The 13,904-nt window shown below is 36.3% G+C and overlaps 2 protein-coding genes across 2 annotated transcripts; both read right to left on the bottom strand.

The window, feature by feature from the left end:
• Positions 1-2,749: 2,749 nt before the first annotated feature.
• On the bottom strand, positions 2,750-5,853 carry LOC114541306 (zinc finger MYM-type protein 1-like). Its single transcript, XM_028561240.1, has 4 exons — positions 5,835-5,853; positions 5,097-5,195; positions 4,784-4,970; positions 2,750-4,670 (listed from the first exon to the last, which is right to left on the bottom strand). Exons 1-4 carry the CDS (start codon positions 5,851-5,853, stop codon positions 2,750-2,752), a joined length of 2,226 nt encoding a protein of 741 aa, XP_028417041.1.
• A 4,955-nt stretch (positions 5,854-10,808) lies between these two features.
• Positions 10,809-12,682, bottom strand: LOC114541314. The gene is made up of 2 exons (XM_028561250.1): positions 11,486-12,682; positions 10,809-11,246 (listed from the first exon to the last, which is right to left on the bottom strand). The coding sequence occupies exons 1-2, from the start codon at positions 12,660-12,662 to the stop codon at positions 11,089-11,091; spliced, it is 1,335 nt and encodes a 444-aa protein (XP_028417051.1). The 5' UTR covers positions 12,663-12,682; the 3' UTR covers positions 10,809-11,088.
• Positions 12,683-13,904: the final 1,222 nt, after the last annotated feature.

Here is a 13,904-nt window from a genome sequence, read left to right as displayed (position 1 = left end):
CTTGCTTTTCTTGGTGCTGGTAATCTGTTCGTCTTGGGTGTTACTTTTTCTGTTTTTTGATATATACAACATCAATAAACAAGACGCTAGGATTCAATTTGATCACCGTAATCCCAAGACGAGTTTCCTTGTAATGGAAAGTTTTAAAAGGATCATTGCTTTACCTTTCAATGTAAAATTTTGGCGTAAAGAAGCGAGGAGGAATCCATTTCTCCGTCGACACTTCAAGCTAAGCCTTGAAATTACTTCAACGAATGAACAATCGGCGACCAATGCTCAAGTTACCGAGCGCACTAGATTATCGCGTGAAGTGGAATCCCAAGACGAAGCAAGAAGCGATGGAAAACAGGATGTCAGTCGTATCGATGTGTTCAAATATTGTTTATCAATTGTGATTTTACTAATCCTATATCTGATTTTTGTTTTACCGTTTGAATTGTACGTTGTTGGAGGTTTTATCCTCGTTAAAATTTGGTTTAAGCAGTATAATTCACCATCTTCACAACATAAGGCCACAACCTCATCCCAAGCGCTAAGGTTGCACAACAATTATCGACATCAAATTTTTGGCAATCCATCTTTTTCGAGGCGTCGTAACGAAAAGAAAGACAGAAACAAGTCAAAATTTACTATCGTACAATTTTACGTGCAATTGTTCGGCTCAATTTTGACTTTCCTGCTAATACTCGTTTCTTTTATGAAATGTTTAATTCTCTTGTTCTACTTCATCGCTGGTTTATATTATATCTAAACGCAGGACATTACAGTACATATTTTGTCCCCCTCTCCCTCGTCTTAGTTTATTCCTGAAGCAATTGGAGGTCTTCTGTTGAAGCGAAATATCTTGAATTAAATACAAGTATTTACAAATTTAGCAAGAAAAATTCCATTCTGCATGGTTGTGAATGTACCCGCCCTGAAATACATTTCAGCGACAGTGAGAGCTGCGACAGTTTTCGTTCAGTTACGTCGTCGGACGTTACCCACAGTTTCGTGATTGAGTTGAATAAAAATGGCGAGCCTGTCATTCCCAAGCCGCTATACGATATTGTCCGAGAGACGCTTCTTCCATACGATGAAATTTTGTTACCTTTTTTCGATAAGGTATTCTTGATTGTATTATTCGCTTATTTGCCGTTTCTTTTCCTGGCGCTATATCTCGAGGCTCTGGCGTGTCGAGTAATGCTAAGATCTTCACCACAGTGGTTGCTACATCAATACCGTTTCTTTTTGATGTGATTTGGACAAAGAACAGCGACGCACAAAAAACAGCCAATCACCTGGCCTTGAAATCAAAACTTAAGCGCAATTTAAACGTTTGCAGCGTGAATAATGTGACCGGAGGAAAACTAGTGGAATTTATTGGTGATCTACCGACTGATCCAGTGGGCAACCGGACGTTTTGATATGTGCACCTCTTTTAATTTCATGCATTAAATTAACAACGCAAATGTGTATTCATTGATAGATTGTCGATTTATAATAATTACGATATAGTAAAAAAGCGACGCAAAAGCTCGGATCAACGAACTTTCTAAAGCACGATTGGTAGTATTGAAATCCAAAATGATACACTTGTAAGGACTGTTGCAATTTGTTGCATAGTAATATAAAATACAAAACAGTAAAATTTACGTTCAAGACCAATTATAATCTGATAATTATTATGTATTAAATAACACCTATTTTACTTGGTTTTTTTTAAACACGCATAATTAAATAAACAAAAAATGAACGTTTTCCTTTGTGCAATGGAAAAAATCTCACCTTTGCTTCTTCGAATTATTGCATCCTTCACCTCATAAAAATATTCTTATCATTGCACTCATAAACATTCATTTTTAGTACTATTATGTAGCACTGGTATATACTATTATGCCGCCGAAGTCGGCGATTCAAATTTCAACTAACGCTATATTTTAAGGGGGGAAGTTCTTTTGGGGCAAAATTGTGATATGAGGCTCCCAAAAATTTCTAGGGAACTAAAAGCTAACCGTGAATATTAATTTTTGGGATAATCGTTGCGTTGTTTTCACTCGCCAGAGTCTCTGCACCCTTTAAAGGGTTTACAGTCTCTTCTGTGCTACAGCATCGGTCAGTGGCGTAACAGCACAACTAGGGGCCCGTGGTAAAAATTTAAAAGGGGCCCCCTTACATAACCATACTAACATCTAAAACATTATTCTAAAACCTAAAATAATGATTTAAATATTAATTACTGTAATTAAAATATCAGTTGTTAAAAAGAACGCATCAGTCGCGACATTAAAACGTTTCTTTAATCAAATAGAAATTACAGAAATATAGAATTTCCAAATTCGCAGTTTTAGGTTGTTGCTATGTAACCAAAATGCAAAAAATTTGTTCAACAGTTTCTTAACGTAACAGTTAATTTATAAATAGGAAAAGGAAACTGAGCCCTGAAGACGAAAGTGCAATGTAATTTAAACTACAAACTTTCCAATCCTTGCTTTTTTGTCTGCAAACGTGTCAATAAGCTTTTCAATGTCTAACAACCACGCTTCATTGTTCTCAATTGAAAGAATTGCCAGTGAGTCCAGGCGATCTTGTGCAATGCTTGAGCGAAGGTAATTCTTTATAAGTTTCCACTTTGAAAATGAGCGTTCTGCACTCGCAATTGTCACCGGAAGAGTGATGAATATGACAACCGCTAATAATAGCTTTGAGTAAGTACTGAGCCCCACATCTTTCAACAGGCATAGCACTTCTGAAACAGTCGACATGCCCTTCAGTACATCCCGTAACACCAGCGAAACGACTTGATTTCATTCACAAGATCAGATATGTAATCTGCCACTTCAACCCCATCTGTGCATATGTCTCCCTTGTATTCATTAACAAACAATTCGGCAGACTTGCGAACTTCTGTAATGTCAAGAGTTGCAAGGCTTCCAGGGAGTACAAATTTGAAGGTATCAGCAAGAAATTTCTGGCTCCTGAAGCGTTCTTCTAATTGATTGGTAGCGGTGTCAATCACTTGGTAGAACATCTCTACAGTAAATCTTTCTTCAGGATCCTGTGGTCTACTGTCCGAGGCAAATTCGTCATAGAATCGAGGAACTCGGCGTACCCGCTTAAATGCAAAAGTGCAAGAGACGCCTACTTTCAACGCGAACTTTACAGCTTCCATTTTGATCGCATCCCATTTGTCTCGCATGCCACTTATTTTACGCATGGCTCTTTCAAGTTCTTTGGCTGACCTACTCAAGTCTATTTTGTTTGACTGTAAGTTAGCTGAAGCGATCTGAATTGCTGCGAGTAACTTCTCCCATATAATAAGCATAACAACAAATTCAAATTTATTTAATTTGAGATGCAAACTGGCAGCTTCCTCTCGTTCCTTGACATTATCTTTTCCTTTCCTTTTCAAGTTGTCCAACACATGAAGTAAATCACGATATCGATTCTTCACTGCTCTTACTGAGTTAATTCTTGATGACCATCTGGTAGCACACAGTTTCTTTAATGTCAACTTAATTTTAACTTTCCTCTGTTTCTTTTTTTTGGCCTGTGTGGTTGAACCCACATTAATGGCAGTGTCGTCAGAGTCCGTATCACTGTCAAAGGAAACTTCATTTGTGAATTCGTCGATCACGCTGAGATCAGTGCTGTTTAGATCTGCCGTTCGATTGATGCTTCTGTTAAAGAAAGCATATATCTCTTCAAGATCAGCAAAAAAGTTGATGCTGTCAGCATTGCATTCAACAGCATCATTCACAACAAGGTTTAGGTTGTGGCTAGCACAGTGCACAAACGGCGCGGGTGATGTTATTCCTTCACTTTTAAGGTAATTTGAGATCAGTACGTTGACACTTCCCTTGCTCCCGCTCATCACACTCGCTCCGTCATAACCCTGTCCTCTTATTTGTTTGGGATCCCAACCAATACGTCGTAAATAGTCAAGGACAGTATCTGTTAACGCTTTAGCAGTTCCTCCTTGTTTGGCCGGAATAAATCCCAAAAATGTCTCAACAACTGTTGCAGCTTCCATATCTACCCACCTTACAACAATCGAGATTTGGTCCACTCTGCAAATGTCGCTTGTTGTGTCAAAAATTAAGGTGAAACACGGCGCAACTTTGATTTTTTCAACGAACTTTAGTCGTGTGGCATTTGCAAGAATTTCAATCATTTCATTTTGGATAGTGGGTGATAAATATCTACATTTACGAGCTTTCGACCCAACAAGCTGTTTAAAGTACGGATCACCGTCACCCATTCTCAACTGCATGTTAACTAAACCAAGAAAATTGCCTCCTTCACATCTTCCATTTCCGATAACCTCTCTGTGGCCACGAAAAGGCAGGCACAGGTTTGCCAAAGTCAATATGATCACTATTATTCTACGCAAAACCTCACGCCAGAAGTTCTTGATCTTTGCAATCCCAGCTTCATTTAGCATGTTGATACCTTTGCCTGCCTTTAACTGAGCAAGACTCTTCGTAGCTTCTTTATGAGCAATGCTTTCTTCATGCCTTTCAATTTGTTGCTTCAGGCGCTTTGTGTTTGGGATAAAGCCATCTATCCATGGACTATCTTTGTTATTTGAAGTATTCCGTGCCAGCAACCAGCAATTGTGACAATATACAGTGCCTAGTTTCTCTGAGCAGCTAAACCAGTCCCTTTTCACAGAAAATAATTTCAAATTCCTACACAAACATTGAAAGAGATTATCTTTACGCAGATATTTCCTCAAGCGAATACGTATTGGGTTATCAATGTGTATGGGACTAGGAAAAGTGTTCATATCGAAAGTACTCACCTATAATAATAATGTGCAGGATTAAATGTCTGTCCACTCTCGATTTTAATCATTTTACTCGGTTGGCAACTGCCATGCCTAGCTAGAACTTCAATTAAGTTGTTAGATAACTCGTTTTTGAAATGTCCACGATCTGATGGGTAAGTATTACAAGGATCAAAATCTTTCAGTTCTGTATATTTTCTATCTGAAAATAAAATTATGATGAACATATCATGATTGATGGAAACTAGTATGTAATCTTAATGGCTTACGTTTGGCTTTGTCTAGCTATCTTTCTATAACTCATATTTAAAGAAAAACATTACAGTACCTAATATGTTATCAGTATTACTCGAAGAAACCGTCAACATATGGTCAATGCGATCAGTATCAACTGGGGCTTCAGCTGACTCACTGCTTTTCAAATTATCTGGAAAGTGGAAAAAATAAAAAAACTGTACGTACTGTCCAAAATTAAGTAAAGATCTTAATAATTCAATCATTAATTCAATGACTTATTCACTTCAACTTTATTTAATATATCGATTTGAAAATGCAAAAACGTATCAAAGACAAAATGATAAAAATGCAGTAATGAACAATTATTGATAACAACCCTGTTCCTGTTGTACGGGTGATGATGATGATCCTCTTGAAGAAATTTCTTCGGACTCGTTCGAAGTCGAAGAAGTTGGTAATGGTTCGGATTCAAGCTCAACGCACTCATTACTGGTAGTTTCTGCCGCTGCACGAAACAAGTTGGTTATTTTCGGGATCTTTGAATTGATAGCTGTTTGTTTTTCGCTCTGGATTTTTCTCTTATTGCGTTTCTGAGCCCCTGAAAGTTCCTTTAAATTCCCCATCTAAGGCTCTAACTCCAGAGTATTTAAAAGCAAAATTAATATTATTGAAAACAATAATTAAATACTGTAAATATTGTATGTATATTTTATATATTGATCTGTCTTCGTTAAACTTTAGTCTTTATGGCTTACCTTTATGACTTTATCCTTTATTTAAATTGAAATGTTACTCATCCAACCGTGACACAGAGTAAGGATATCCTTACTCTGTGACCGTGACGCCATATTAAATACGTAGGTGCTTCCACTGTTTAAGTTTAAAATTCCAGTGCTTCCACGGATAAGGTTAAAATTACATATTTCAAAATTACACGCGCGCACATGAGAAATTGATTTGGAACGAATCATCAATGATAATCAGTAGCGTAGCCAGCCTGTCGATTTGTCCCGCTATGCTAATATTTTGGTGTTCACTGACTGTGAAAACAATAGATTTCTAAAGGCACGAATAATTATAATAACTCGAAATTTACATAGCGGGACAAAATCGTCAGGCTGGCTACGCCACTGATGATAATGTACTTTTCGCCTCAAATATTCTTGTTCTCTGGTACGATTTCGCTCTCTAGCCTTTGAATTGAACCTTTTTATATGTAAGTTTGTGCGATTTCTCTTGTTTTATTCATAGAATTACAATAACCTTCTAATCTCACAGGGGCCCCCTTAAGCCAGGGGGCCCGCGGGTTTGCACACCCTGAGCCCATAGTAGTTAAGCCACTGGCATCGGTTCTGCTTATAACAATGGTTGTCTACTTGTTTCAAAATTGCTCAAATTTTACATGTTTCGTATATCTCGGGACATATACTTTCTCCCATATTCATCTAAAGTATAGCGAACTAAAAGAAATTTCTTGATATTTTAGGCGATAATAATATGGATTCAAAATGTGAACAAAGCTTCGTTTACATTACCGACTGTAACCAATTTTAATGCTGTATCACTAGTCTAACGTTTTCGTTGACGATTTCTCGCGTGGTATGAAAAGCATTTGGTTGTTCCATGACGTAATTCGTTTCTATTTTGCATGCAGTTTGTGGGTTCAATAAAACTTTATCATCTGCATGTTCATTAATAGACTGATCCTATTTTACATTATTGAATAAATGAAAGTAACATTGGATTAATTTTTACGAGGCAGGTGTCATTAGCTTTTATTTCGATCTTTATAATTAAACGTGTTATCATAACACAATGTCAATGAATTATTTGTTCAGTAGCCTTGTCATTACTGGCATTTGCTGTTGAATTTTCACGCATTAAAGTTTGTAAAATAAAATCAGTCCGGTGTTGTTTTCATGACTATACTCCAAAGACTGTGTTTATATAGCGTAATAGACAGCTGAAAATACTTTTGATTTGAATATTATTAAATTAGTGCTAGATGAATATTAGGACTTTTCACTTCACGGTGTTAGAAACAACCTTTTAAAAACTATCTGGTGGGATGATGTGGACAGTTAGTATGCTAATTCGCGCGACTTCGTCTAGTATAAAACAGCGATAAAAATCAACCCTCGACTTCATCCTAAACGTGCACTTCGCCGAAAAAATGCGATAAACATTGACTATCAACCTCGCCTCAGCCTCGACGCTCGTCTCCTCGACCAAAACCCAAAGTCGTATGAATCATGTACGATCAAAGTTTGAGCTAGAGGTAAATGCCATACGCGGAATTGAAAATGATGTTTAAAATTGTTTTAAGACAACTTCCATTTTTCTTTACTTAATCATATAGGTTTTGTGAAACGTTTGTATTTTCATTAGTAATTTCAATATCACGTAACGCTACTTTAGTAATCTCCATGGCAGATGATTATTCAAGTGGTTAAATTGATCAACAATACGAGGCAAATATAAGGGCTATACTCATCATGCTAATTCATCTTGTTTAACTCATAACTTATGCGGTTTGTCTAATGTTCGTAGCTTTATTCGAGTCTGAATGTACAGATTCGAATTCTGTATTATTTTTACGATTTAATTGGTTTAGTGAACTATATGTAAACATTGGAACGATAACTGATGGTTATTGTTATTTGAAATTAAGATTTGAAATTAAATTCAATTCGACTTGTAAGTTGGTATACTTGTTCTTTGATGCAAAAACGCAGTTCATGTTTCAGTCGTTAAAGGCTGCTTTCCAATAAAGCTCTTTCGTATGTGACTGAATAGTTCAATGGCTCAGAAAAGTTCCTGTGTGATTTATATCTCATTCCTTGCTATATATTTTTTATAAACAATATAAAATAATACAAAATAAAAGTTGTTTTTTCAAAGACAATGTCAAACAGGAAGTGGGGTAACAGTCAATATTTCAATACCATTTTCACATAACACATCACAAAGCGGATAATCCAATTTAAGACGAAATTTTCATGAGCTCAGAAAATTAAAGAGACAATGAAACTTCGTGATCTGTTTTCCACGTTCACTTCATTTTACAGGTAGATATAAAGATATCTTCCCTTTCTCACTATACACTAGTATAAAAGAAAGAGATCACAAAATATCCACCAGCTAGCGTTCTCGACCGAAAGGAAATCCACCTAAAGAGTAAAATACAGAATTCTTGAATTATTGCAAAAACGTAACACAAATGGCGGGCTGGGTGAGCAACAGCTAGTTCAATTACTGAATCAAATTTAAGATCATGTCGTCAATGCAAGGCTACTGCAGGCAATTCTATGCCGACCTATTGACAGCCAAATAGCAGAATTAATTGCGAATATTTAATCAGGTGTATCATTACTGCAAGACTTCCTACGTAGTGATAAATACGACATGACGCTAAGTGCTCCAGAATGCATTAAGAATTAAGAGCTGGATTAAGTAAAGTAATCTATTGACTTAATCACAACTAATTGCACGCATAATTTGCACAAACACATAAATAGCTAGGCTTTGTGTATATATCTAGCGCAAATAATGTTAGACTTTCAACGGATATCCGAGATAAGTCAGGAAAGTTTCGGTAAGCTTATTAGTTTATAAGGTCACAAAACATTGAAAAATTTAAACAAGTTCAATAAAATCTGTCAAGCTAAAAAACATTCATCACGAAAAATCACATTTTATTTTCTAAAACAATTGACCACTTGCGTAATAGCTCTTCCCGCTAAGCATGACGGTAGGAGTCTGTAGGTTGCTTTCGAACGAAATGGCTGTCGCACGAACGAGCGATTTCGTTTGGAAGGAAGCAAGGGCGATTTTTGGCTTTATTCAGCATGGATTGATAAAACTTTTGTGTGGAAAATAGCGAGGGTGTTTGGCAGTGCTCATTTAGAAAATTTCAAGAAATTCGGCGCATAAGTAGCGAAGAAATTTTGTTGTGAAGACGACCAGTTGTACGCACGCTTGCACAAAATTCGCTCGTGAAAACCTCATCGCATCAACAAAAACTGGTGAGTTAGCTTTTCTACTTGCGATCGGCTAATTTTTTTTTAAGAATAAGCTCAACCGATAGTTATTCTCATTGGATTTCAAGTTTATTTTGCTCCTATAGCTTCAAAAGTGCCATATTTTACTTCATGAAAATGGCGTACGTTAGCCAAAATTTTTGTTCGATTGTGTCATTGCCAGCCATAGCCATGAAAAAATGTTTTGAAGTAGTTTTGGCGCGAAAAGATCTGAATTTAAATTAGTTGCTTGTAAACAAAAGACGAAAATATAAAGTTAAAAGTGTTTTCTGTGGTTTTCTGCTGTCGTTTGTCCTCGAGTTGAAGTTTGCTTTGGTTCTTATCCTCCATTCTAGTTCAATAAATACTCGTGAGTTATAAAATAACATTTTAATAATAAATTAGGTAAATTTAGGGGTTTTTAAAATAGCGAAGTCTCGTATTTAAATTTTTAGATAGCACATAAATATTAGATAGAATTATTTTGATTTAAAAACTAATAGGTAGATATAAATTGAAGTAGGACAATATAATAATAATTTAAATAGTATAATGGAGGGTGAAGCAAGCACTTCACATGAGGCAAACAATGCTGAAACTACTGGAGGCACTCGAATATGGAAAACTTATTGTTGTATACCACAATGTCAAAGTAATAACAGACAAAATCCAGAGTTATCATTTCACAAAATACCAAAAAATCCTGAACTAAAGAAAAAATGGGTACAATTGTTGAAAAGGAAAGGTGTTAGGGATCCTGGTCATAGTCACCGTGTATGTTCAATGCATTTTGTGGGCGGCAAAAGTCTTACAGCAACACTATTCCAACAGTATTTACTACACACACAACAAGTAAACCAAGAAAGAGCCCAGCTATGAGAGTACCAGTTGTTCCACCTATTATTGAAACCTCAACCATTGAGGAAATACCAGAAATAGATCACAATGATAATAACACTGAGGCCATTCAAGGCACTATAAATCAACTACATGATAAAATAACTCTGCTTGAGGCTCAGAAAACAACTATGCAAGCAAAATTCGACAAAGACATTGAAAATTTGAAATGTGGTTTATTTCGCATTGAAAGATTTATAGGCAGTGACAGTGACTTCAGGTTCTACACTGGCTTTCCCAATTACTCGTGTTTTAAAGCGTTTTATGATTACCTCTCACCCGCTTGTGAACACCTTATGTACTTTGGCACACACAGTACCCCTGTAACTTCAGAGTCTCAAAGCAAATGTGGCAAACCAAGATCCTTGTCACCAGAACAAGAATTATTTCTTGTTCTTGTAAGGTTACGTTTGGGGTTACTTCTACAAGATATTGCACACCGGTTTAATATATCAGCTAGCCATGTGTCTCGCATTTTTAAAACCTGGATAATTTTTTTACACCACCGCCTTCGTTCCCTACCAATTTGGCCCAGTCGCAAATTTATTGACGAAAACATGCCCCCTGCTTTCAACAAGCCTATCCAAAAACCAGAGTGATCATTGATTGCACAGAAATATTTATTGAAATGCCTTCGTCATGCAGGAGTCAATCAGTCACATTCTCTAGCTACAAGCACCACAACACTGCAAAAGGCCTGATTGGTATTTCACCGAGTGGATACCCAAGTTTTGTTTCTTGTTTGTATGCTGGGCGCACAAGTGACAAAAAATTACCAATGACTGTGGCATTCTAAGTCTTGTTGAGCCTGGAGATGAAATAATGGCAGATAGGGGTTTGATATTGAGACTGATCTTCCAAGCGGAGTTTTGTTAAATATTCCACCTTTTCTTAACGGACAGCCTCAATTATCGGCAGAAGACGAAGTTAAAACACGCAAAATTGCATCGGTCAGAGTTCATGTTGAGCGTGCAATAGCCAGAGTTAAAAATTATCGAATCTTGCACCAAGTTATTCCATTGACATTGGCTGAAAACTTGGAACAAATTTGGAGTGTTTGCTCCTATTTAACATTGTTTTTACCGTCAATAATTAAAGATAAGCAATCTTAAACTGTTAAGTTAGTTCTATTATGAGCCTAATGCACAAATTATATAATGCTGTTTATTACAATTCTGGTAACATATATTCAGCATAGAAATTGCTTAGTTCTGGAACAATTTTACACCAAAAATCATTGTCAAAATATACCCTTTCAATGTATAGGTCAACATTTGTAAAAACAACAAAATCACACCAACTAACTTTTAGCACAGCCATACACCCTTGAATTTGGTAAAATAATTGTGCGTTTTTTTAACTGGATTTTCCCATCAAGTTTTTGTAAACAAAAGTTTTTGTCTTTGCATGCTTCATCAACACTCATATCCCTTTTGGAGAAAGGGCATTTCACCTCCCCAATACCAAATGAGTTAGTTTCTGCACCATCGCAAACTAAAAAATCAGGACTGGCACCCAACCATGGAAATTGTGAATTTACGACAAAACCACAATGTGCACACACATGTTTCCTTGCTTTTTTTTAGTTTCGCATATTCCCTGATAGCCTCACACTCCTTGTCTTTCCCCCATTGGCACTGCTTTGGACACTTAGACCGACTAGATTTTATGTTTGACATGATTGTTTTTGGGTACCTTTGCTGCCTTCGCTTAACTACTGGGCCAAAATTTGAAGAGGTTAATCGTTTTCCGCGTTCCTCAAACCACCGATCTTCTGATGATTGTTCCCTAGTGTTTCGTTCAATCTCAAGTATTTCTTCATATGATATTTTGACAGATGAATGTAAAATTTTTATGTTTTCATATTGCCAATTAACAGTTTCCTCATTTGTTGTCGGTTGTAGGTTTTTTAAAATTTTGTCACGAACATTAGGGTAATTAATCTCAAGTTGCATTGACTCAGTGTGTCTCTTTTTAGATGGTATATCTACATGTATGCTTTGGAAAGGGTATGGCTCACAGTCATTCGACATTAACAAATTCCCCAAATAGCTTTTTTCATTAATATCTATTAAAGAATTAGCCAACTTTTGTACTTCAGGTTTTGTAACATTCTGTGCAAATTGTGGAATAGGGTTATGTACAATTGGGGCTTGCTGATTATTTTTCCTCTTTTTACCAATGTCTTTTTCATATGTGGCCTTTTTGAATGGAATGTTCTCATAAAGAACAGGCTTATCAGATTCATCTTTCCTTGGTACATGCCATTGCTGTAGTAATTCTGTACAAGTGGGTGTATCAGGGATTTCTGTCATGTCTAATTGTTTATACTCGATTATTTGAAATAGCAGAGCAACAACATGTTTGCACTGCCCACCTTTTCCTGCTGTACAAGTACAGTTAGTGTGCACAACCTCCCCATTAGCTTCATTTAGGTGAACATATACAGTGTATACATTGTTTTTCATAGCAGCATTTACACAGCCTTTAACTAGGAAACACACCATGTTGCCTTTCGTGACATTTTTTTTAACCTGAACTTGGCCAACATATTTATCTTTAAACAATTGATAACCTAGTTTCTTGTGTTTTTGAGCACCAGCACCAGAATGTTCAATTCCACAATGCTTAATAAGTAACTCATAACTAAATGCTGGGAGGCCATGTAAGTCCCTTGTCCACCTTTTCAATTCTGTAGCAGCATTGTTTGCCTCATGTGAAGTGCTTGCTTCACCCTCCATTATACTATTTAAATTATTATTATATTGTCCTACTTCAATTTATATTTACCTATTAGTTTTTAAATCAAAATAATTCTATCTAATATTTATGTGCTATCTAAAAATTTAAATACGAGACTTCGCTATTTTAAAACCCCTAAATTTACCTAATTTATTATTAAAATATTTTATAACTCACGAGTATTTATTGAACTAGAATGGAGGATAAGAACAAAAGCAAACTTCAACTCGAGGACAAACGACAGCAGAAAACCACAGAAAACACTTTTAACTTTATATTTTCGTCTTTTGTTTACAAGCAACTAATTTAAATTCAGATCTTTTCGCGCCAAAACTACTTCAAAACATTTTTTCATGGCTATGGCTGGCAATGACACAATCGAACAAAAATTTTGGCTAACGTACGCCATTTTCATGAAGTAAAATATGGCACTTTTGAAGCTATAGGAGCAAAATAAACTTGAAATCCAATGAGAATAACTATCGGTTGAGCTTATTCTTAAAAAAATATTAGCTGATCGCAAGTAGAAAAGCTAACTCACCAGTTTTGTTGATGCGATGAGGTTTTCACGAGCGAATTTTGTGCAAGCGTGCGTACAACTGGTCGTCTTCACAACAAAATTTCTTCGCTACTTATGCGCCGAATTTCTTGAAATTTTCTAAATGAGCACTGCCAAACACCCTCGCTATTTTCCACACAAAGGTTTTATCAATCCATGCTGAATAAAGCCAAAAATCGCCCTTGCTTCCTTCCAAACGAAATCGCTCGTTCGTGCGACAGCCATTTCGTTCGAAAGCAACCTACAGACTCCTACCGTCATGCTTAGCGGGAAGAGCTATTGCGCAAGTGGTCAATTCGCATGGACAGATTTTTTACGTGTTCGCAATGAATGATTTCTGTAGCACACATGGTGCATCGCCCGACCACATTTCCTATTACGAGACATCATGCCAAGTGTTTAGTAAGCTAACAGCATGTTTAAGTAAAGTACAGGCCTATAACGACAAGTTCCTGACGGCGTAGAGTGCATCAAATAAATAAACCTGCTGTATGTATCTGCCACGCATAATATTGCTTATGTATAAAAAGCAATAATATTACACTTCCCAGAGATGTCGAAGCCAGCTGAGAGGTAAAGGAAATTTTGGTTTTTTAATGTAAGATTTTAAGGATCTTTGGAACAAAAGGTGGGCAACAGGAAAATAAATAATTTATAACATTCTTCGTTTTAAAAATTGGTG

Source organism: Dendronephthya gigantea, unplaced genomic scaffold, assembly GCF_004324835.1.
Source record: "Dendronephthya gigantea isolate DGI-Jeju-01 unplaced genomic scaffold, DenGig_1.0 000280F, whole genome shotgun sequence".
Taxonomy (NCBI): domain Eukaryota; kingdom Metazoa; phylum Cnidaria; class Anthozoa; order Malacalcyonacea; family Nephtheidae; genus Dendronephthya; species Dendronephthya gigantea.
The sequence above is the reverse complement of the archived record's forward strand: the minus strand, read 5'-3'. Positions and strand labels throughout refer to the sequence as shown.